The 26,538-nt window shown below is 35.7% G+C and overlaps 1 protein-coding gene across 1 annotated transcript; it reads left to right on the top strand.

Moving 5' to 3' along the window:
- The first annotated feature begins 8,003 nt into the window (after positions 1–8,003).
- Positions 8,004–25,329, top strand: LOC134856704 (uncharacterized). Its single transcript, XM_063872975.1, has 8 exons — positions 8,004–8,713; positions 9,269–10,800; positions 10,913–11,034; positions 11,524–11,752; positions 16,035–16,219; positions 17,747–17,909; positions 19,708–19,782; positions 25,079–25,329. Exons 1-8 carry the CDS (start codon positions 8,704–8,706, stop codon positions 25,223–25,225), a joined length of 2,463 nt encoding a protein of 820 aa, XP_063729045.1. The 5' UTR covers positions 8,004–8,703; the 3' UTR covers positions 25,226–25,329.
- The last annotated feature ends 1,209 nt before the right edge of the window (positions 25,330–26,538 follow it).

Genomic DNA, 26,538 nt, shown 5'->3' on the forward strand with positions numbered 1-26,538 from the left:
ACTCTGTGGTTTTCTAAGGGTCCCGCATAATCTAATTGTGATGTTTGGCCCGGCTGCGTAAGCAGTGGTAGTGGTTTTGACGCATTTTTTGGAATGCGATATTTTACATTTTTACAATATCTGGTGCAACTACGGCACTCTTCCCCTAGATTCACTATGTCCTTATTCATATGCGGCCACCAAAGGTTTTGTGAGACTCCCAGCATGGCTTTTTGGGCCGGATGACCCCGATGGATTCGTTTGAGCTAGCTTGTTATTCACCAGTATGCAGTCGTCTTGCACCGCCATCTGTGGCAACAGCGGATTAGTATAGGGTCCCATCAGCTCGAATCCTTGTTTGTCCCCCCGTTCTATGACTCGTCTCAGCCGATACATCCAGGTGTCGTCTGAGGTCAGCTCTGCAAGGAGGCATTTATCGAACAATTTGGAGAGGATGTCTAGTGTATCTTCTGTTTGCTGCCTTTGCAGCTTCTTTTCTTCTTTCGGTCTATGGGCTTGTCTTTTGGGTGGTTCTGTTGTGCACACTTCTTGGTCGTCGTCCATTGCGTCAGTGGTCGTAAGGTCCACATCAATTACCTGTACATCGCTCAGTTTTTTCTCCTCTGGTTGGGCCGGCACGATGCTTATTGGTAATTATTCGCTCATTTTCGTAGCTGCCACTAGTTCTCGATTGATGTTCTTCGGAGTGCTCGATTCACCCCCAATCAATTGCCAGAATGAAAGTAGCCTGTTGTCCGCTTCTTTTTGTTGGTCCTGTGGTAGTTGCGATTTGACTCTTGACTGGATCTTTTTTTCGCTATCCGAACTGACCTTATTTTTCCGACTCCCTCGACTCATTTTCCGTGTTCGTTGCAGAGTTGCTGTGACCTTATCTTCCTCTGACAGTTCGTTTGTGTTAGACAATAATCGATTCCACTTCGGGTCTCGGATGCTCTCCTCCCTGTCTTCGTTCTTCCATTCCTGTGGTGTATCCTATCATCAGTCATAAGATCGGTTGAATTTTTTTAACATCTCCTTCGTGAGTCTGTTTTTTTCTCATTTTGACTTGCTGAATTTTTTCTGACTGTTTTTGCAGTTTTGTGACACGAATGTTTGCTGGATTGAAATGAAGAAAAAGTGATCTATTTTCTTTGTGAGCTGCTGTTTAGCTATTTTGACGGTCGCGAAAGTTGATTTATTTCGTTCCAGTCGAGCGTTGCTCGTTTTTGACCGTTTTGGTTGCCATAGCAACCATTAAGCGATGACTGTTTCGCCACTTTCCTTCTAGAACATTCTATAAGATTTTCGTTCGGGTTGAGCCACCCATTGTTTTCTAGCCTACTGTTCATGCAGTCTAACGCTTTGTGAAAGGAATCAATTGTTGATTTGGGCCAAGGATCATTTGGGCCAAGGATCATTATAAGGATCACGCGATAAATAACCGACCATCCCCATTTACTTTCCTGTAATGTGAACTATTTCAAATTGATAGGGCAATAATCCATCGACCCATCGGGTCAACCGTGATTGATATGTATTATTTGATTTGTTCCCATCTGCGGCTGAAGTGATCTGTTGTGCTGATAAATACCTTGCCCAAAAAGTAATGTTTGTATCTATAAACTGCCCAAGAAACTGCAAGTAACTCCAGTTCGTTTATTAAGTATTTTTTTTCTTGAGTATTTTGGTACCTGGGTGCAAACGAAATCGGAACCCACGACTCTTCATCTGTTTTCTGTTCTAATGTAGCCGTTATGGCTTGCATCACATTTAACCCTTGTCTCTCGTTCAGGATCATATCAGTGAACTTTTGAAATGCTAGCTGCTGCATTTCTTATTGCATCAAACACAACTGTGCGTTCCTCCCCAACTCAAGTTTTTTCACGGGTAGTTTCATATACTGCCCAGAAAAGATCTCAATCGTTTTAACGAGTTCGGTGGGTTAAAGTTTAGTATCGCTTCTGTTTTTGCAAATTTTGGTCTAACCCCCGACTCTGAGAGATGGTGTTCTAACCAGTCAACCTGGTTTTTGAAAACTTCGCGTTTCGAGATTTTCAATGCTAGATTTTTGTCATCTAAATTATTTAGTACTGTTTTCCACAACTAACTTTCCTTGTTCTGTTTCATTGCCTTTTGATACAATGAGAATATCGTCCAGGAAACAAAACGTGTTCTTCGCGTGGTAAACTGTTCTGCCTATGGATTTTTGAAATTCGGCTGGCATATCTGCCAAACCATAAAATTCTGTGAGGAACCTATATGTCCCGGTAGCCTTTCCTGCCACAATATTGAAATTACATTGTTTCGCTGTCTGCAGCCAACTTTAACTGACTATACGCATATTTCAGATTCAACACTGTGAAGTAGAGTCTGCCCTCTTTGTTTTCTGTAGTTATTTGGCTTACCCCATCAATGAGTTTGTCTACGTTGGGCCTTTGATACATATTTTTGAACAATTGTCTGTTTATTGGCTTTGCATTGAGCGCCAATTTTATCGAATAAATTTTTATTACTGTTATCATAATTGGAGCTATGAAACACTTGTCCAACTTTGTATTATGACCCTCTGTCAGCACTTTTTCAAATTTTTTTCCACCTTATCTTGTATATGGATTGTGATTCTTCTCCTTTTTTCTTTTATCGAGCTCAAAGGGTACTTAAATTGTGAGCTTACAATGTGATTTTTTGAAATTCCCTGTCTGACAATCCAATCACTGAATTTGTTGAAGTTTTTTTTCTAACCTTCCGACTGCTCACACATGAGCACATCAAATCTTGACAGTTCTTTTGGAGCTGGTTTCTGTGTGGATGCGATCCCCACTTGTCCTTGTAGATCTAACCCCATTATGCATCTGGTTTTCCGTTCCGTCACCAGAAACGTGGCTCCTTTTACTTCCCATCCTGCCGAACGTAGATTTGTCTTCAACGCCCCCAACACGCAAATCGGTTTTTATTATAGTCTACGAATTGAGTAATCAAGTTTAGATTATCGGACGGAGTGAATCTTGCTTTGTTCGATTAATCGTCTATCTCTTTTGTCGTCGCCCAATTCAGAATAGATACTGGTTTTCCAGTATCTTCGGTCAATTGAATGATTTGATTATCTATTCTCACCATGGCCTTTGTGATTTTACTTTGTTTGATGTTGGGTCTCTAAGGAGGTCAATTTTTTGAAATCGCACTTTTTTACCAATGATTTGTCTGTTGTTTTTGTTGATTCTATCCACTACATATTTTGAGATTCTTTCGGCTTCCGGCTGGTGTGGTTGTATGGACTTTTTCTTATCGAAATCGTTACATGAACCGAAGCTTTCTCTTATAAGATCGCATTCCTCCTCCGATCTTCCCGAATCTTCCGCGACTTCGCTCACTTGCTGAAACCTGCACAACTTTGCGAAATGATTCGGTTTTCCGCAATTTTTACATATTTCACCCAATGCCGTGCAATTCTTCAAATGCCCCTGATTAAATGATTTTACTCTTCCACTGGAGTTGTTTGGTCTGTTATTTTTTGGTCTTTTCTTACTTTCTCTCTTATATAGTTGATTTTTTGTACTTCCCGTCGAATTCCTGACAGCCATCACTGGTTCTTGTTTTATCTTCACCTCTGAGTTTTAGCTAAAGCTCGCTCCTACATTTGCTGCTGCATTTGTCTTCCGAAATGCAAATTGTAGTGAAAATACTATGTTCGAATTTTATGGCTCTCTTTAGTAGCTCCTCTGGTTCTAACGTTTCGAATGAGTGTGTATTTTGCAGCGTCATGTTTTTCAGTTTTGATATGAATAAATCTCGAACGATACCACTTTCAAGTGCCTCTAATTCTGACCTGGTTGCTTGCGCAGTTAGCGTCGCGTGAAATGCCTCCAACGTTTTTTCTGGCTCTTGCATTCTTGTGAACAACTTGTATCTTTCGTATGTTACGCAATTAATTTTTTGGAATGAGACCGATGCTAATTCTGTGATTTCCTTGAACGACATTTTAGAAATTTCAGCATGCGGGTTTTTCTGCAAGAATCTTTTCTTACCTTCTGTTAACAGAGAGAAATATTTTTGATACTCTTTTCTTCTGTAGGGCTACGTATTCTTCTCTCCTCCTTCTCTAGCATAACGCGATCTCTTGCTAATTTATCTGTGAGGTTCATTCACAGTTTCAATTTCTCCCTCTCGTGGCGTCTCTTGTCGCTGTGGTGGTTCTTCTAAAATAGCTTTGGATCCTCCAGCATAACTTCTGGCTTTACAGTTTCTTTTACTGTCACTGCCATTAGAAATTGTTCGAACCAGATTTTGAATTGCCACGGTGGGTCTAAATTTTTTGTCGCCCAAAATACTGGTATTCCCATATCAGTACGATTTTCCTAAGCTGAGAATCCTGCTGGCTGCACCATGTGATATCCTATGAGGTATCGCGATGGAAAACTAATTTGTATTTCAAAAATGTATTAAATTTGGATTGAATAAATGGTTTTCTCTTTTGCTTTTATAGCTACTGAGAGTAGTCCAGCAGTTGTTACTCTGAGCTCTCAGCTGTGTGCCAATGTCTCTGATCTAATGACCTTGGACACATCTAATAATAATAATTAATAGCACTGAAGTTTATAGTTACATCATCCAATTACTGATACTGCAGTGGCAGTATGACACTCACAATTGGGAAAGTCAAATATTATCGGTTGAAAAATAACGTCAAATTTACTTGCGCTCAATATGAACTTCTGATTATGTGAAAGGTCCATTTTTGTTACAAGTTTCCTGGTAATGATCAGTTTAAAAGCAATTATGGTGATCGATTAATTAAATTTAAAAAATGGTCAATTAAAGCATGTGTGATTAAGAAATTTAGTAACAAAAATCAGCTTTAGTTTAAAACACGTTTTCTATGTCTGCAAAAACAATCTGTGCAAAAACTTTATCATCATAACTTGGTCTTCTTAGAATGTTATCAACATAACAAAAGTGAACGAATGCTAGAAAAAAATTAGTTGATAATCATCTGACAACCTTTCAACTTTCAAATATAGACTTTTTTGAAGACATTTTTTGATTATTATCACATTGAAAGCAATATTAGGCTGTCAAGTGAGGGGTATTAATTTTTTCTTTAAATTATTCGAACTATTCTTTTAAAATATATATGAGTCTAAGCAACTAGTTAAGAATCATCAGTTTTTGGTCTCAAAATTGCTATCTACAAAATAAAATGTAATAACCTTTTGTAATCTATAAAACATCCACAAAAACTTGTTTGCAAGTGATTAGTTTTGTTTGCAAGTGATCAGGCGCGGATCTAGGAATTTCTCGAGTGGGGAGGGGCGCCCATTTTCGAAAAAAAAATTGAAAGTTTGGTCGATCTTTTTTTTAGGTCGACCAAATTGATTTTCTGAGCTCTCTAAACCACTATAAAGCCCTAATTTGACCAAAATTTCTGCGCCGCCAAAAATGGCCAAAAAAGCCGTTTTTAGGCCCTTTTTGGAAAATTTCGACCAAAAAATCTTGTTTTTTTGGCGCGCGCTCCCCAATCAAAATTAGTATAGTTGGCGCCAAAGGCGCCTTTAGAAAAATTTTAATGTCAGTCAGCCAAAAATTGCTATCTCAAAATAGTACAAAGGGGAACCCTTTGGGTCGGCAGGGGGTCGAATCCCTGAAAAAAAAACGTACAAGATGACTGATCTGATATTCTCAATTCGGTTGCGGCCCCTAAAAAGCTAAACTGAGCTGAGTTAACGACGATGCAAGGCGAGCTGGTTTTTTTTAATTTAATCAATTTTCGACTTTTTAACAAATCGTTTTTGACCCAAATTTTTATACCATCTGAAGATATTTCTGACTCGAGCTCAAATTAAAAACAGTTTTTCACCTGTGATAATTTTTCCGAAAGTTATGGGGGTTCAAAAGATGATAAGTTATTTATTTTTGGGCAACTAATGAGCAATATATTGCGTTGTTATGGCACGGGTAAGCGGCGGATCAAATCAATTCAAACTGAATTGAGGCAGGCAAGTCATTTGATCTGAATATTTGAACACGAGAAATTGAATACATCCCTATGTACTTTACATAGTATGTGGAGGGATAAAACGATAAACAATTGAAGAAAAAAATTTGGGTCACAAACATAACTATTGGCTTTAGAGTGAAATCGGAAGACTCAGAACTTTGCCCTGATATATGAGCAGTCCCCTTGAAAATTAAATTACAAAGTTCAAAAACTGTAAGGTTGGTCGACCGAAAATTAATTTTGTTGAATAATATCAAATCAAAGGGGGGACTTGGCGAGGGGTCGAAACCACTGAGGGGGAGGTAGAGGTGTTCACTCTTCTGCCCCATCTCCTAAAATCGCCCCCTGCCCTTGATACAATTAAGGCTTAGTTGACCAGTTTTGGGTGATGTGATAAATACAATTAATTGACACACACGAACTAATTGACAGTTCCCGCTAACTTCTAACAACCCCGCTGCATCCATCTGACAATCTGCCGCCGACTTAAAGGATAACCTTTCCCTCCCAGAGAACAATAGATGCTTCATAATTTTGTACCCTTGAAGCAGTTTTCAGCCTTCACATTTGAATTACCTGCTCGGTTAAAAAGGTAGGTTGGTAATGAGTTTTGGAAGGGGTTTGATGAACGAGGCTTAATTCTTAGATTTATGGGCGGATTTTGGCCCGAGGTTGGCATGGCGATACAATAAGCTTCAACTCATCCTACGCTAAATTTGCTGCGGAGTAGCTTTTTATTGCCTTAAGTTGATCTTTAAGGTTAGCTGCACATTTCGACTATATCAAATTGTCCAAGGGAAAGAAAGCATCGTTCAAATCGATCGATATTCACATAGCGCCGAAAATTATTCAAAAAAACCAAAGCTATCGACAAAAAAACTTGAGTGCCTGCTCAAAAAAAAATTAATTAACTTTTAGACTTCTTGACATTATGGCGAATTAAAATTTAAATCTTTGCTGTTCTTTTAGCAGCCTCATTGGTTCTTGTTAATATCAAGACTACAAATTGATTTCCGAATTTCACGAGCCAAAAATTCATTGAAAAAATTTCAAGTGACTGTTTACGTTGGCATTTTAGAAACCTGCACATTTCTACTCGTTGGTAAGTAGACAGTAGAAAGTAGTTATTTCAACTAATCTTCTGCTTTAAATTTAGTAGTGTTCTATGTCTGCGACTGAGGGTGCTCTACTATCTCTATTCGCTGCCTCTTTTTAAAGATTCCTTAAAAAAATAAGTAATGTGTCAATCGGCCGAAATTATCCGACGCAGATTTGCGATAGATTACGGTAATCGTTGCACAATGACTTTCAAGGAAAATATTTGACGGCGTTTTTTAGTTTCAATTTCTGCTGTCAGTCACAGTTTCCTCGATCGGGCGACTTTAGATGCAGTATAAGAACGATTACCAGATGCTGAAATCAGAAGGCAATTCTTTGAATGAAATGCGCTTGTCGGCAAAACGGAGTACGTATTAAGCAATCAAAGAAAACAACTAGAACGTGGCCTTTATTGAGGCGGTGTTCGGAAATCTCAGCAATTCCAAACTTTCGAACTTTTGGCATAAGGTATTTGTTTTAAATTTTTTCTTTAAATGGTTGAAAAATATTGATAATATTGCATATTCGGATTTCAAGGACCACTGAGCTATGAATAATTTGACTTTAATAAAAAAAATATGATAGTTGGCCAGTTTTTATTCCTAATGAAAATGGTTTTCACTACAGATGCCTGCTATTCTGCTTTCAATGAATGTCGGCTTACTTGAGTGTCTGCTTTTTATCTATACGTTTTTGATATTTTATAGGGTACATTTATTAGCTTGTCAATTTTTACTGAGGTATACTTCAAAAATCGCAAGCTTCTCTTAATAAAAAAACTTGCCAAAGGCTGAAAAAACACTCGGGATCAGCGAAGCGGGACGATTTGGGAAAACAGCGATTTTTCAAGCTGTTTTTCACATATTTCATGCGCTTGATTTATCTTCTTTCGCTCCATTTTTCTGATTTCCCTGTCCGATTAATAATGCATCCAATTCTTCTTTTCATTCAGTCACTTATTCTCGTGTACTATCCTTGATGGATTTTTATATAAGTTCATTGAATGAAAAAAAACGTGTTATTTGTTTAGCAGGATTCTGGTGTTTATTTCTAAACATTTTCTACCTTTTTGCGCATGCAACTAGATACTGCATTTAAGCCAAATGGTTGCCGCAAATACGGGACCGACGTGGATTGTAACTAAAAAGTAAATATTCGGCCCAAATTATTTGATACTGAGCTGACCGGTGTTATTTAAACTAATCATCCCTTCTGCCATGATTTTACCCTGACAGGGTTTTCTTCCCAAGTCGCAGTCTTGTGTTCTAACCTCCATTTCTGTTCGCTCCTCCCTTGGCTGATCAGAGACCACATGATGCTACGTGAAAAGTGATTAACTGCTGTTTAAATTGATATAAATGCAACTTTACACCTGGTAGAACGACTGCCTGACTTTTTGGCTGCAAGAACAAGGCAATCTCCCGTTTTAATCAGATATACATTTACCCATGCCCCCAATTTCATTTCTTTTCTACTTTTAACAGTGCATTTTATTTTGTTAACCCCCAAGCGATACTTTGGTGAATAGCTGAGTTTTAATTTGTTTATCCAATTTCGCCCAGCCTTGGGCTTAGAGGTGATTAGAAAAGAAAAACTTGCAGTGAAGTTACGCAACCAAGACTCGCGCCAATATGGCTACCGGTAATTTTTATTCAAACATTTTCATTCAAAGCCAATTAATTTTCTAATTTCGCAAAAAAAAATAAGTCCGGGTTTACTAAACAAATTTTTATATATAAATTTTTTTCATGAATCCTTATTTGAATTCGTGAATTGAAGACCAAAGTCGTTGTATCGAATATTTATTTTGTGCATATTGTAGAAAAAATTTGGTTCTGCAATAAATAAAACTAATCGCCGGGCGATACGCTGTTAATTCTGACTACCATCGTTTTTTTGTCATTTTTGTTAATTTTTTTTTCGATTGGGCGACAATGTGTAGCGAAGATTTGTAACGGGCAAAAATTGAGCTGAAAAATAGTTAGCTTCTAACGCAGCCTTGGCTGGTAGCGAAAGCTTGCCCAGATGCGCTTCATTCAGAGGGAGTGTGCATAAAAAGATCTTTTTGTTGCTTCAAAAAATCACGAAAACCGTCCTTCAAACCAAATACACCAGCCTCAGCTCGTAGAACTATTTTAAAAAGCATTTTGATTTTTAGGGTGCTATTTATCAAATTAATCAACCTGAGTGTTCTAGGAGTGTTTAAATTAATCAACGAAGGCAAAAAAATTGCCAACGACTCTGCGGCCACTGTAAAACGGAGGCTCAGTAATTCATCCCAGCAACTTGAACAGAGTCTAAGCGACTGGACCAAGAATAGCAGCAGCAGTGCCTCTATTAACAACAACATCACTAGTAATATCATCAACAGCAATTACGACAATTACGATAGCAACACGAACAGCATCAATGATAAGAACAACAGTGTCAACGAACTTGATTACGCCAACATCAGCATAAGTAGGAGCGACATTGCTCGGGATCGAAACGGCAGACGTCCTAGTTTAGTAATGGCCGGAATCGAAGATTTAACGGAAACCATAAACAGAACAGCTGAAGACCTTTTCAAGTCAATACAAACCCTGAATGCATCAAATAAAAATGATTCAAGTGAGATGATACACGAACGGTCGCCGTCTGTTGTATCCACAATAGAAAACGAGTTTGTCCCCAATGGGATATCGGCTAGAAGATACGATGACACATTAAACCGGGAGTCATCATTAAAAGGAAGTGCAAGAAAAGAAAAATACAAGTCATCTAAAATTATGAGTATTTTATCCGATGACTCCCCGTACTGTTCGATTGTCCTTTCGCCACCCGAAGACGCCGAAGAACAGGCGGGTGTGATCGTCGTCGATGAAAACAACGAAAATACGGATATCCAGTCAAATCGCTTATCGGCAGAGTCGAAACAAACACCAAGACGTGAACTAACTTCATCGGCTATAAAACGACACCAATTTTCAAGGTCAGCTGCTTCATTAGAGGTCCCGACTGTCAGTTTTTCTTCGAAAACAAATGGAACCAAAAAAGTCAGAGGGGAACTTAAGCAATCGGTTTCAGAAGATAGCGCCGTCAGAAAAATAAACCCACGCCAATTAAGTTTCAGTGATAACCAAAGTTGGGATTCGAAAAATAGTATTCCAACCAGTGAACAAAATAGCACTTTAGTTCAAAAGACGATGTCGCAAAAGGGATCAGTTTCAAAAAAAGCATGTTTTTCTACCAGTTCGCGCGCTAACTCCGGAAGCAGTAGTTTGAGCAGCGCCTGTGAAGAAGTGAAGCAAATTATGTCAAACTCTGGCCGTTATAAAACCTCACCGTCTAAAACTCCAAAACTAAATGGAAATTCACGAGAAACCCAAGGTGCAAAATCTGCCGACCAAATTGATTTTGACCTTTTTCCTCGTCAGCTCAGAAGCTCGGAAAGTTTGGGGTCAAGAGACAAACTTCGTCGGCAACAAAATTTAAGCCAATCGTTTGACGGCATGTCGCCATCTCCGCCGCCTCGGGTTTTATCCGAATGCTCGACACCCGAGACTTCGCTACTCGACTGCAGTCCCGGAATAAATCCAGCTGACAATTCGTGCCACTCGCATTGCATAGTTGGTTTTGCAAACCGATTAGCGGGACAGCACGACAACTTGCAACACAGAGTCCGAACAATCAAAGAGCAGACGTCTTTTTATGTGTGCAACCCACGATTTTCGCCTAACACTTTTTGGGTGAATTACAATTTTTTTTCATTTTACTACTTTTTGATAAAAATTGTGATTAGAATTAAGCTGAAAAGTATTTTTTTTTAAATTGTTAATTGATTTTACAAAAATGTTTCAGAGCGAAGACGAACAGCTCAGAAGAATACGAAGGAAGGTGCTGCGTCTTGAAAACAGTCTAGCATATTTCAGCATAGGTAAAGAACACGCCGCCACCTGCAAGCAGCACTCAGCCGATCAAACGTTAGCACGTTTTTTATGACAATTATCTCAGATAATCAAAGCAATCAATGAAATATTTTACAGTCTCAAGCTCCCGTAACATCATCAAAACTGTACTTTTTGGCAGTACTCAATTTTTTAATGGGTTTTTTATCAATTTTCCCTTGATCTATTTTGGTACACTTTTTTTGCTCTTTCATCGCCCTTTGTTCTCTCAATTTTGGTCGACCATGTTTGAAGTTGCTCTTAAGGCGCTTTTGGCACCACTAAACTAATTATGAGGGCAGCAAAAAATGTTAATTTTCCAAAAGAGACCCAAAGTGGCTCTTTTGGTCGGCTCCAACAAAATCAAAAAGGTCCTCCCTCAAGAAAATCTTAAATCCAACCCTCCCTGATGTAAAAACTATTTCAGCCACACTTTTTAATCCGCTTCTTTTTATTTTCTTGATGCTTTCCAACTCCCATATTAAGTATAATTTCTAATCGTGGATGAAATGATTGAGTTTTCAGGAAACTGTCAAGCAAAGTGTCTAAATTGAGAGACAGAACAGAGGCTCTAAAAAGAGAGGTCGAGACGGAACTGAGACGTCACCAGGGTCTGTTCTCCTCCGCAACTGGCGAGACATCCGCTGGCCCAACTCCGATCGATATTACCATGGAAAACTGGAATGGACGGAGCGATCATCACTATCATCAATATCATCAGGCTTCAAATAAATATAGACTGGCAACGTCTGCGGTAGGCAAATAATTAATCGTGAAAACAGGGCACCAAACGGACATAAATAAGGTCAAAGCAAGATCATTGATTACAGTTGCTTCTGCATGATAGCTTTGCAAACACCTATTTGCTATTGATGCCTCCTGTTTGATTTAAGTTTTAGCTACCGCCAATTTTTGTATAAAATAAAACTCAAACCATATTTAGATATGGCTATAATGATAATATTTTCAAAACTCTCTTCAATCACTTTACAGAAAATACTTCGCCAAAAATTTCAGCGCCGCAGAAAAAATTTTCATTATAAAAAATGGACCTAACAATGAATTGAACGGTTTCCATTTTTTCAGCTCGTATCAAGTTCACACCGTACAGTTGCACTCCCTACTTTTTGTTAACTTAACAACTTAAAGTCATTATAATTTTTTTCTATTTTTAAACACCATTTCAATCCAAAACGAAAAAAAAAAAATATATATATATATATATTTATATATATTTTTTTTTTTCGTTTTGGATTGAAATGGTGTTTAAAAATAGAAAAAAAATATAATAATTTCAAAAAAAATATATATTAATTTCAAAGGTGACGTCGGTGATCATTAAAAAAAAACTAGAACATTTTAGGCATTAACTGCAAGACAAATGCGCGACCCTAAATCAGCGTAAGTTTTGAACAAAAGTCACCTTGCCAATATTTCGGGTTGTTTAGATGATGCAAACCAAAAACAAGCAACTTCAAAGACTATTCAGTTAACTAGCGGTTTTTTCAACCTAAAAACGGCGTGGTAAACTTCCAGACACTCTGCGCCGATACAAAATATGAAAATTTATACAGTGACAAAAAGCTAAAAATCAATCGATTTTAGAATCATGTTAGCCTTTAAACCTATAATCCGATAACTTTCCTTGGATTTTTTGAATTCAGTTGTTGTCACAAAAACGCAACACTGAAAGAGTTTGCCAGCACTTAGTCCCATCTACAATCCCAATATAAGGGCGGTTGTACTACACTTGGACTGCTTTTTGTAAGAGTTTGGGTTTTGATTTTGAATGCTTTACGGGAGTTTGCAATAAAAAGTGCTGATATAGGTTTAAGTAGGGTTCAAATTTGATTTTTTTTTTTAAATTATACACTATGAAGGATTCAAGCAACATTATTTCTTGATAATGTTTCAGGCGACTGATTTTCTCACAGCAATTATATGTTTATGCTCTTCACGCGTTTTTATCAAGTTGTTAGTTTCTGAAATGGCAGATAGTTGACACGCAATTTTTTGGTACGTCGAGCAGATCCAGTTTCCGGCAAGTTATTTTGCTTGAAATAAATTTATGATCCCACTCTGTAAGAGTTGGTTAGTTCTTAGATCAAACTGTGCGTTCGAACAAAGAGCCAATTAAAATATAATTGTGTTGTTTGCATTTGTTTTTGACTCGAAAACATTATGAAAAGGTTGTCAGAAAATAAACTTTGTCGGATATGTTACGTTAAATTGCTATGATTTAGCACAGGTAGGTTTTTTTAGTAACCACATTGGTTTAGTTAGGCAATAATTGAAAATCATTTACGAGTTTTTCCATAAGTGGCTTTAGTGTTTCAGACAGTTTCATTTTCGCGTGTGTAAATGAAACAAAATACGTTATTGAATGTGGTGCATGCGTTAATTGCTAAATTAACTTTGATGTTAGGTCTTTAAATTTGAGTTCAAATAAGGACTCGATACCAATCAAACTCTGGTGTTGAGGTTTAAAAATATTCTAGGAATAAATTTTTAGTGAAATATCTAAAATAGTGAAATGTCTAGTTGTTTTGATGTACGGAGATAAATTGGATGGCATAAATTTTAAGACAGTGAATCGTTTTAACTGCAGATGCAACCCGGTGATTCAATATAAAGGTATCATTGGCTGATGCATTTGAAAATAAAATGAATTTCCAAACGAGGCCTTTTTTTTAAGTCGACGCTTCATTCGCAACAATTGCCGTAAACCCTAGCAATTCAATTAGTTAGTTTATAGGTATCAATATTTTAATCAATATATCTCGTTTGTTAGGACAATTTCACAAAATTGCAATGCTGATCGAGATCAAAATAACAAAATGATGTTCGAAACGGTATCGAAAAATTTTGTAACTAATCTTGCGAAAAAATAATCCCCAAAGCGCACAACTTAATAAAATCCTAAATTAATTGTACTAATTTTAATACTGTATCACAAACGGCAACTGAAATCTTTTTTTTTTCAGTTCTTATACTCTAATTTGTTTATTAGATTTATCAATCAAGCCAATATGGCGTTTTGTTCCACGTGTTTCTAATTCAAATAATATCAAGATACTTACTAAATAATTTTTCAAAAACGCCTTTTTGGTTCATTTAAAACAAGAATTTTTTAATTCAATTTTTTAAACATTCTTTCAACTAAAAGTTCAGAAAATATAATTTCTAAATTATCTTGACTAGATTATTGTTTTTTTGCGATGATTTTCTCAGCTAACCTTATGTTTGAGAATGAGGTAAGCTTTTTCCTTTAGACAGTTTTTAGTGATGACCAAACTTTGTGAACAACATTGAAGACAGCAAAACAGGAGTTCGACTTTGAAAAATTTTTTGATGTACATCTTCAATTGATAAATGGTTGAACAGCTTTGTTTTGAGACCCATCATTTCCGCAACAAAAATATTTTTCAACGCTTAGAGTCGTTGTCGTTTTTCAGAAAAACAAGATTTACAGCTATGTCGCTCTGCATTGACCTGTTGTTTAAGTTGATGCGGCTAAAAAACTGAGAATTTTTTTTAATTTAGGGCTGAGTTTGTAACCATTAACCAAAAATTACGCGAAGTCCACCGGATGAATTTATTCAACAATGTGTCAACGAAATTCTTCAAACCCCTCCAACATATTGTTACTATATTTGCTTGAAACTACACTGAAAAAGAATTGCCGCATTTTTTAAATATCTTTTTACATATTTTAAATTGATTCCCAAATAAGACTTCCAACAGAGTTTTGGCATTTTGTTTTATCCCCGTCTGATGTATTTTCCCATCTAAAAAAAATTTTCTCGGTTGTTAGTAGGTGATGAAAGTTTTGACCCAAATTTGTCTGCAAAATTGATCATTTCAACGCTCGAGCTCAAAACTAAAACCCCTTTTGCAACAAACCATAATGCAATGAAAAATTTGGACAGTAAATTTTTCAGATTTATTATGTTTGCATAAACTTAGGTTTTCAACTAGAGGAGTTGAATTTGAAAACAAAAAATAAATGACTTTATGCGCAATTTTGACAAAAAAGTGGCTTCAATTTGCTATGCTAGAGAAGATTAGCATAAAGATAAAGCATTCACCAAATCACTTGCCATGATAATGATAGCGTTTGCGAACAAGCTGCAACCTGACTTTTTGTTTCATTCCTACCACAGCGTGACCAATCTCGGCTGCGTTTCTGGTATCAGACGCAAAGTTTTAGACTGAGGTAAATTTTTTTGAGTAGCAGAAAAAGAGTGTAGTACAACAAAATGATTTAATTTGAATGTAGTGAAATAAGAGAAACATACTTTTTCAGCTTCAATAGTTTTCGATAGATCCTCAGCAATCCGCAGAAACTAAATTTTGTAAACTATTCGCGGAACCTTTCCGAATATACATATTTCATATTGCGAAACTTTTTTCTGATTTGATATAAAAATTTGCCGACTATTTTGGGTAAGATTCTTTCTCTTTTTCGTTAAATTTTGAAGGAAACAAACTATGTAATAACTTGTAGGAGAGAAAGTGCCATTGGCTTGCTTGAATACCGAAATTGACCAGATTGATTTTGCGAAGCTTTTGATTTTAAATAAGAAAATTAGCCATTAGCCTGAAACATTGACAATCATTGATTGGATAGACGGTCTGAATATACACCAATTACATCAAGTTGAATCTTTTGAAACGTCAAGTAACTTTTTTTGTATCACTATACTGAACATAGCTCAGTTTGCTTACAACTCAGTTCAGTTTACAATTTTTTGACTTCAACGCATTTGAAATTTTTTTTCTAATTACTCATTGAATCGTATGACCGTATATGAGCATTTGCTTTAAGAGTTAATCGAAGTCGATATACTCTGTGTCCCCAATTCAAGTAGACTGCTAAGAATTTTGTTTCGTTTTTTGATGCGAGGGCAATGACAGGAAAATAAACCGATATGAAGTGAAACCGAAATATACGATATAGATAAAAAAAGCGAAGATTGCCCATTTTTGTGTCACTTCACTACATAATTTAATTAAGTTCGATGGATGCTTATCAGGGTTACTACAGTGGCAGTCGCAGTTCCAGAAGTGCATCCTCGCGTGACCAGTTCCACCAGATGAACAACGCCCTTACGAGGGCGCTCGTGTCACCTCAACGCAGGCGCAACAGTTTCACATCTGTCTCTTCCCTCCAGCATCGTGGCGGTGGAGGACCAGGTGCTCCTTCACACTTCATACACACGTGGGTGATCTTATTTAGACTCCGCTTTCAATGTATCTTCTACTATATAAAATTATGTCACAAAAAATCCATTTATAGCAAATGAATTGAGAGTGACAATTTTGAACCATTTTGATCATAAGATTTTGACAAGAAAAAATGGCATTTTTTGACAAGTTCTCACTAAAAATTATACATATTGGCGCCGAAGGGCTTGTCAGATGAATCAAAACTGAACAGCCCCCCTCTCTCGGAACGCTATTAATCTCAACAGTTTTATCCTTGTAAAACCCTTATAAATCTATGGGCAGATTAAGGTGACAAGATAAGCAAATTCATCTTATTAAATAAATCAAGTTGACAGCAGTTATAACAAAGAAAACTATAATCTATCATTTCATTCGGCTCTTTTCTTAACTGAAAAACGACCCTTCGTCAGTTTAATTGATCACACGAGCTCTGAAGCCGATGAAAATAGAAAATAGAAAATAGAAAATCATTTCTGCAAATAAACAAAAACAGCGACCGCCATCTAGCAGCTAGAAAATTTTATGACCGTTATAGCAATTTCTACTCAAAAATTAGCAATGAGCAATGACCTAAAATAAAATAGAAGCAATGTTGTTCACAGGAATTGTTTGATCGAGGAGTGTTTGAAACTTTTGTTCAAGCTTTTTTTAGTTTTTTGACATCTTTGATTCGCAAGCTCCGTCGAAACCCTAAAGTGACGGCTTTCATGAACCAGAGGCAGTTTTTAACAGAAAAAAAGGCCAGAAAGGGTTTTACGGGGTTTTATTAGCGTTTTTTATTTGAAAAATAGCGTTTTCATCAGCGTTTTTAGTATATATTGGCGCCAAACAAGGTCGGATCATCTGAGATTTTCTCAAGGTTGGGGGATGTGGGTCTGGATTTTCAAGTTTTGAAAATTTAATCGATTTTTTTAAGTCAAACAAATTGATTTTCCGAGCTCTCCCAAAGCCCATTTGGCCAAATTTTTGAAAAATTATTTAGTATTGGCTCGTCTTGATTAGACTTATTGAGACGTGGAAATAAACTAATTCTATTTTCGGTTTGTCTTCATTTTGTTTTTGAATTTTGCTAAATCTAAGTTAGTATGGGCCTGCTCGAGACTCGTTTGGTTGCACCGGATTCGTTTAGGTCCGGGGTGACCTTTTCATGGAGTAATTTTGGATACGGTCCACCGTCTGTTGGTCACGCTATCTAATTTTAGGCCGAATAGATATGTGCAATTTCTTAGTCTAATACCGATCCTAATTAATCTTTCCTAGTCGCAATATATCTAGTAAATACTGGTATTCTTGCGAGGTTGGAGGAGAGGAAGAGCAGCTGCTTTCTAGGTTAAATTATTTCTTCTCTGGCTGAAACTATAAACAGTTTCACCTTTGCAAATTATCATAAGATTTAGTAATGGATCATGATTGGTTATTTCTAAATATTTTACAGTGAAAATTATCAAAGAATACGCAAGTGCAGATATAAAATACTTAATTTAAACTGATTCCTTGATTAACTGTTTTCAAATAATAGGACTCGGGGAACATATGACAGCAGAGTGGACGTTGCCTTTCCCTCCAGACTGCACCAGTGGCCCCCCACCAGAGGCGACTCTCTCCACAAGAATGCAATATCACCCAACCATGCTGAGATGAAAAGAGAGATGCAACAGATGGTCGACTCTGCATGTAGAAAGGTTGGCAGCTTCAACCGGTTCATCTTTTCTTTGGAAAAAGTCACGCCTCTCATCCATTTAATTTTGGTCTGACGCCGGTAAACTTGATTTTTTTAATACGCAGGTTAAGTGAGTAGCCGAACGGCCATATTTGATCTAGTTTATTAATATTTAAAAAATCTAAAATTTTTCAGCGTAATTTCCCAATTTTTATCGAATATTTCCCCGCAATTTGGTTCATCATTTTTTTGTTTAAGTAGATAAAAGGATCTTTTGAATGAAGTGAACTCTTTAGTTCTATACACTTGTGATATGATCAAATTCGTCGTCCGCAACGTTCGTTTATAAAATATCCAAACCAATTCGCAAGTGATTATAGATGATTTGTATTTTTTTTTCAAGTTTGGCTACACTTCATTTTTATTGGCGAAAAGTATATTTTGCTGTTTGCTTGTTTTTCTTGGCATATTGTTGTTCCGACTTTCGAAACAAAAGTGCTCAGGGTGCGTTTTTTTCTTCAGACAAATTTCGACTTTTTAACTAGCCATTTTTGACGGAATTTTTTCATACCATTCAGAAGGTATTGTTGTCCTGAGCTTAAATTTGAAAAGATATTTCACCTGTGATCATTTTTCCTAAGGTTATTGAGGTTTAAAGGTTGCCATTTTGGCCAATTTGGGACAATTAACATGCGATACATTTCGCCCTGATACGAGCAGTCTTGTTGTTCCGACTTTCGATACGAAAGTAACGGAATATTTGTGCTCGGGGTGGGTTTTTTTCTTCAGACAAAGTTCGACTTTTAACTAGCCATTTTTGACAGAATTTTTTTAATATCTTTCGAAAGGTATTGATGTCTTGAGCTCAAATTTGAAAAGATATTTTACCTGTGATCATTTTTCGTAAAGTTATGGGGGTTTAAAGATTGCCATTTTGGCAAATTTGGACAATTAACGCGCGATATATTTCGCGCTATTAACGCGTAAGCGGAGATTAAATCCGTCTTAGAAATCGTTCAAAATTGTACTTAATCCGTCTTAGAAATCGTTCGAAATTGTACTTAATAATTTTTTGTACTTAATATGGCGTGTGGGGGATGAGTTTCATAGAAAAACTTTCAAATTTTAGAAAAAAAAAATTTTCATTTTCTTTTATTACATTTGAAATGTTAATGATATTTATGTTATTACTGCTTCACAAACCTTAAAAGGCAATCGGAACCTTCAGTGCTTCGCCCTGATACGAGTTATCTTGTTTTTAATTGAAACATCTCGATAGCTACCTAGCTTTTCACTCATTTTTCCAGCCAAACATATATATATATATTAATTTGCTTCGAGCGCCAACGAACTAATTGGTCGGAATTTTCTGCATTCCTTTGGGTTACTTTGTAAAATATAAAGTTGAGGTTTTCAGAAAGACTTTCAACTTAGTGTTCATGCAGTTTATACAGTACTCGATCAATCCAGTTTCGAACAAAAAAATTATGGGCACCACGATGATCAAACAAAATCTTAGCGTGGTCTCAAAATAAGACGTGTGTTAAAGTAAACACGATTTTAGAGACGTTGGTTGTGACATGAGAGATAACATTTTGAAACCAATTAAACAAGGGCCAAACTGTAATTTGCACGGTCTGAACGTACAAAATAGGTACATGCAGCCTGAACAAAAAATCAGCCTCGATCCAGCAATAGCAGAGAACGCGCCGAATACAGCTTATCAAAAAGTTCAGTAAAGTGGTGCCGTATTTTGATCCACATCTTAAAAAAACTCTTTTATTGAAAAGGGATACAAGCTTGTTAGTTTTGTTAATTAGATGCGAGACGAGCTGCGGGCGGAGATGAAGTCCGAAATTCGGAGTGTGAAGAATGGAAACCAACTACAGATTCAGGTATTTGGTTATTTTTGCATCGTTATACTCGGACAAGCTATTATTTTAATTTTAAACACTGTTGACAAAATGTTCGAAAAAGAACCAACTGCCGTTTAAGCTCATCATCTAACCTATAAGTGTCTAAAAATTGAAACAAAGTGTTATACGCAATTGTTTTTTTTTCAACCCGAAGAACGATTTATGGTACCATTATACCATTTTCCTGATAATAGTTTGGCTCTCTCGGTTTGACTTAAATATCTAATAAACGCAATGCCCATGGCATACGCTAGCAGCAAACAAGAATAAAGGGGACCGGTAAAAAAAAGATAAAAATTAAGTGTTCGAAGACAATTATCGGACCTTTTATCCTTTCTAACGTTGGTGTTCGCGGCTGAAAAATAGCTGAATCTGTTTGTTGAAATCGTAACTTTAAATATCTTAAGAGTGCAGTATACTCAAGTGTCAGCCCATCCAGTGTTGACCAAAAGTAGCTATTTTAATAATTTTCTCATAAACTTTTTAGAACTTTCGTCAAAATTAGGCGCTAAAATTGTTACACGATGGAGATTTTTTCGTAAATTGTAGTTGTAAAGTGAGAAACTTTCAAGAAATTCTTTAAAAAAACTTCAGTTCCATATTTGTTTAAAAACTCTTAGCCCAAAAAAAATCTAGGCTTTCTCAGAATACATTAACGGGTTATCAAGGGTCACATGGGGTTAATCGGAGGAAGTGAATTGTAACCTCTAACCTTGTGCAGTTAATTACACGTTGCAAGAATTCTCATAAAATTAATTCTAAGCCCCATATACAAAACGTCCGAAGCTATGTGACATGACATGTTCACTGAAAGAAACAATGCTTGCTGATAGAACTTCGCTTTGATAGTAACTAAAAAGGTAAGTCTCAGCTCTGCTGCTCTCATAGATTAAATTTGATCTAAATTTGTTCGTAAATAAAAAATGATCTTTAAATTGAAAGGTATGAGTAAACGGAAGGTTTATAACTGTTTTGAAGATAAACTGATTTTGAGGATATTATTTTTTATAAAACATTTCAACACTTTTTGCTCTTGCTATACTTGTGGGAAGATAGCTTAGGTCTCGATCTAATCTGGTATAGAACTTACAAAATTAGCAATTTGGACTTGACTTTTAAAATTAAATTTAATCGTTCAGATCAGTTCTGTTCGAATTTTAAGTTAGAACAGAAATCTTATCTTAAAGGTGTCAACAAAATTAAGATTAGAAACATAACCATTATAAACTGGGTATTTTGTGAATTATAGGAGGATCCCACAACAAGCCAAAAGCAGGCTTGTCGAGGAATATGCAATACTGTTAATTTTTAATCTTCGTTGGTGCTCCATATTCCACAAAGAAAAACTTAAATCCTATAGTGCTCAAACTTGTTTAAGAAAACTAATTTTGTGGAAATTGCGACAAAGTTTGTGGAATCCGCAAACAAATCACAAAATTTTCGTCTAAAAAATTGGGCTGTCGCGGAATTTCCAAGTGTGAGCAGTATCCAAAAATTGTAAATTGAGTCAGTAACTTATAAGCGAAATCCGCAAACTGTAAGCGAAATCTGAGTTTTGATATCGATTCCAGTAAAACATGATCTTACGTCTTTATATCAAATCCAGTGTTAGCTGCTGCAAACTATGCACATAGCTTCAGGATATCGAATGGAATGATTTTTATTTATACTGAAATTTGATATATTGGACAAAATCATTTTTGTCCGTACTGAGAGTTTAGTCAGTTTTTAGCCATTTTTAGCTGCTGGATATCTATACTGAGTTTTAGGATATCGGGTGGCTTAAAAAACGGTGTTTTGCAGAAGGAGGTCAACAGCAATTTCACTCCCTCACGCATTCAGCCGTGTACATTAGTTTAAAAAAGCAATTTTCTCGAAACAGACAGCTGTTTTGTTTCTTTTTGTAATTCAAACAAGACTGCTCGTATCAGGGCGAAGCCCTGAATGTTCCGACTGCCTTTTAAGGTTTATAGAGCAGTAATAACATTAAAAGATTAAATGTAATAAAAAAAATGAAAATTTTTTTTCTTCTAACATTTAAATTATTTTTTATGAAAATCATCTCCCACACGCCATATAAAGTACAAAAGAATAGATTTCGCTGCTTGTAACAAATCAATAATAGCAAATAAGCTTCATTCAACCAATTTGGAACGATTTGTAAGACGGATTAACTCTCCGCTTACGCTTTAATAGCGCGAAATATATCGCGCGTTAATTGTCCCAAATTGGCCAAAATGGCAATCTTTAAACCCCCATTACTTTACGAAAAATAATCACAGGTGAAATATCTTTTCAAATTTGAGCTCAGGACAACAATACCTTTCGAATGATATAAAAAAATTCCGTCAAAAATGGCTAGTTAAAAAGTCGAAATTTGTCTGAAGAAAAAAAAACCCACCCCGAGCACAAATATTCCGTTACTTTCGTATCGAAAGTCGGAACAATTACAACACAGAGCTTTAAGTTTTTTTCCCACACCTTACAAATTTTGCTTGGAGGACACCTAAGCTTGGAGCAAAAAGTGCACCTTCGTTACTTTTTTTTCAAAAAGAACAAAATCTTTAATATTAATTGTTGCACAAAAGGAATATGATTAAAACAGAGTTCAATTAACCGCTGTGACAATATATTCATGTTTTTCAAAAATGTGAATAAATCAAATTCTAATTTTTTATAAAAATTTTTTAAAATTTGCTTGCGCTGTACAATGGATTTTTCTCGAACTGTTCTTTTCCCTCAGCGTTTTTACATATCCTGTTCTCAGTTTTTCAGAGGTCTTGGCGCTCTATTTCATAGACGTGTCTTATGCCTAAAGATAGAATAGTATTATACTATCATCATTGTTTTCCGATTGAATGATACTTTTGTTCCGCTTTTCGAAGAAAGTTCGGAATGTTTAAGCTTGGGTGATTTTTTTCAGTCAATTTTCGACTTTTTAACAAAGCATTTTTTCCGCAGATATTTTTTATACCATCTGATAGTTGTATGGAGCTCGAATATAAAAATATATTTCACATGTGATCTTTTTTCACAAAGTTATAATAGTTTGAGTTTGGGACTTCTTTGATGAGTCTAATTAAAACTGCGATAAATAACGCGCGATAATATTTGTTCGATTGAAACGTAGCGGCTCATAACATCCTTCCAAACTGAACTGAGGCAAATAAATGGCTTTTAAAGGACTGCTTCTATATCAAGACGAAAATTTCGACTTCCCCTTATTTGGCCTCGAACCATTTTTACCCAAAATTTTAAGATAAACTATAAAGTCTTGTACAGCTAATTTCAAACGTAAAAGCTGCTTACTATTGAATAGAATGAATATGACCATTATATATGACGTATTTTTCTTGTAACAAAATCATACGCATTTCATTCTAGTGCAAACATTAGTTTGGCAATCTGAAGGAATATTTCAGGATGGATACCCATATGCTGTCGATTTTTGTAAATTCGTTCTGAATTGAAAGAATCATTCTGACAGATAAGGTCTCAATTATATCTTTGGTATTTTGCATAGTTTATTGGGCGATGAATTTAGGACATATACTTGTTTTTCCGACTTTCGGTACGAAAGTAACGGAATATTTGTGCTCGGGGTGGGTTTTTTTTTTCTTCAGACAAATTTCGACTTTTTAACTAGCCATTTTGACGGAATTTTTTTATATCATTCAAAAGATATTGTTGTCCTGAGCTTAAATTTGAAAAGATATTTCACCTTTGATCATTTTTCGTGGAGTTATGAGGGTTTAAAGATTGCCATTTTGGTCATTTTGAGCAATTTGGGACAATTAACGCGCGATATAATTCGCGCTATTAACGCGTAAGCGGAGATTTAATCCGTCTTATAAATCGTTCCAAATTGATTGAAAGAAGCTTATTTGCCTTAATTGGTTTGTTACAAGGAGCTAAATCTATCTTTTTGTACTTTATATGGCGTGTGGGGGGATGATTTTCATAAAAAACTTCAAATTTTAGAAAAAAAAGTTTCATTTTATTTTATTTCATTTAACTTTTTTATGCTATTACTGCTGCTCCATAAACCTTAAAAGCAGTCGGAACATTCAGGGCTTCGCCCTGATACGAGCAGTCTTGTTAATGTTATAATACTTTGACTTTTTGTGAACATATCATAACAGTTTTTCAAATCAACAAAGCTTTTGATCAACCATAGAGGGCAGTCGGAATATTCAGGACAGAAATGTCTAGGGCACAAACATCTATGCGCCTTACAAGCATTCTTGTTACCGTTGTTTTTGAATTTTTCATTTAATTAGTTGTCGAAATGTGGGCAATTTTTAAGCTTGTCATTAAATAGTTCTCTTAAAGAGAGTCTTTTTTCTTCAACCCGAAGACTATCTCTACGCTGAAATCTTAAATACTTTCAAACCCATATGCCGATTTTACCCATCGTTGTTTTAAATTCTAGGAAAGCCAAAAAGCGAATCAAAAGGCAGCAGGTCTTCAATAGGGGCCTACGGTTTTTTTTTCATAAAGGGCTTTCAAATGAATAACTACTCAATTTCTTTTTGATAATTTGGAATAACTCAATTTATAATGCACAAAACCACGTCAAACTTTTCCAACTCAGACTAGAAGAACACAATAGTCCTATCAAAAAATAGCCTTTGGTGACCAGTTCGTTTTACAATGATCGGAAATGCACACAAATATTGAGACCAAAATGTCGTCTCGATTCAGTTTGAGATAATTTTTTATTTATGAAATGGAGCTGAATTTTCTTCAATACTCCCCCTCTTCTTCTTTGAATCTCTTCTATCTTCTTTCTCCCTCACTCTTATTCTCTCCCGCTATTGTTCTCACATATTCTCTCTCAGTTCTCAGTTTTTTTTCACTTTCTCTGTTATCTATAATCTCTCGGTCTATTTTTTATGGTTCTTCGTTTTTTCCTTTCCTTTACTTCTCTCCCTCTCTCTCTCTCTCTCTCTCTCTCTTTCAATTTTTCTCCATGCAGTTTTTGAGTAGTTTTTTTTGTCTAAAAAGTTTTTTTTGGGAAATTAACCAAACTAGAGCAATCAATTCAGCTTTAAGTTCTTTTTTGAAAATCTTTCTGTTTCATAAGTTATGCCCGACAAAAAAAAGTATGCAAAGGTGTAAAATTTGCTTTGCGAAAAATGTTACTCTAAAATTCGATAGTGCAGAATGGAAATCTTGAAACATTGCCGAACATAGTTATCGAATGACGAACGCACAAAAAAAGGACTTGAAAACTTAAATTTGTGTTTTTGTAATTTTGAGCATATTTGTTTAGGTCAGGGACAATTTAATTCAACTTCTGCTGGAAGAAAATTTGTTGCTGAATGGATCGAAATGTCAGCCAAACCAAGCATCATCTGCCTCGAACTACTCATCCAGTGACATCCTGAAAAAATATGGTGCTAACATTACTTATGTCTAACATAACTGTTATCCTGCTCCAATCAAACTATAGCTTAATCATTTTAGTTGATAGAAAATATGGAAAACATCTTTTGTTTGGCGCAAACCAGTTCGCACAGCAAATTACCGATGAAAAATTGTAAAAACAATGATCGCCATCAATGAATTCGCGCTAAACATACCGCAAAGTAGCAAATTTCTGCGCTGTATTAGCACTGATTCATAGCTGGAAAATTCGAACATTTTAGGAATGAATTAGCGATGAGTTTTTAACTTTTTCACCTATATAGCGAACATTAGCGCTGAATTAGCGCTGATTTAGCGATGATTTTTTGATGATGAGTTAGCGATGAAATAGCGATGAGTTTTTTTTTTAATCTGAAAAACAAATAAAAACAATCGATTTTAAAACAAATTATTTATGATTCAAAATTACGTTTTTTTGTGATAACAACCAAGTGAACAATCATTGAAACTAAACTTATAATCATCAGACTTAAATTTGTAAGCGTAGTAGCAAAACAACTTGCAATTTTTTTTAGTGATTTTCCGTTTCTAATAAATTTTAGGCAATCAACTGAAGCATATTCTGAATAGATTTTATAGTTATATTTCGGATTGATTCATTTCTTCGGTTACTGCATTATTTGATTGGTTGCCCAAAACACTTTTCAAAGTGATAGTCATCAAAAAAATTTCGGAGTTTTCAATTTTTTTTGGAGACTATAACCGGTGTTATGTTCATCCATTTTCTGACATGACATCAACTCTCAGGTTCATTTGCACAACTGTAGAAACAGATTTTTTAATCTAACAATTCTGATATACTTAAATATCAAAACAATAAACTTTAAAAAAATATAACATAAATACATTAATAAACTAGAGTCTTCTGACTCAAACTGAAACTGTTCAATACAAAACTTACAGAGAGAGCAGGTCTTGGTATGCATCATTTGCGATACAGCGCAAGCGTAGCGTTGCAAGCGGAAGAACAAAAATTGTACATAACTATGACGTAAGACAAAGCCATCAGACGTAAATAAAAAAGACGGTTGACGCAATTGAGCGAAAACAAAACGGACTTTTTTTGAAAAAATTGAAACTATCAAGTTTGCAACCAAAAAAACCTCATTCAAAACCTTATTTAGAAACACTACGAACATCACTTTGTACTTGAAAAAGCGGGTTTATCATAATCAAAATAAAAAGTAATTGTACAATCGGCTCGGTTATTCATCAGTATCCTTTGATTTGAAGAGACCACTCGATAGGTAGCTAACTGGTCTTTTTGATTTTCTTAAATTTTCTTAGATTTATTCCAATTAATAT

Source organism: Symsagittifera roscoffensis, chromosome 1 (genome assembly GCF_963678635.1).
Source record: "Symsagittifera roscoffensis chromosome 1, txSymRosc1.1, whole genome shotgun sequence".
Classification (NCBI taxonomy): Eukaryota; Metazoa; Xenacoelomorpha; order Acoela; family Convolutidae; genus Symsagittifera; species Symsagittifera roscoffensis.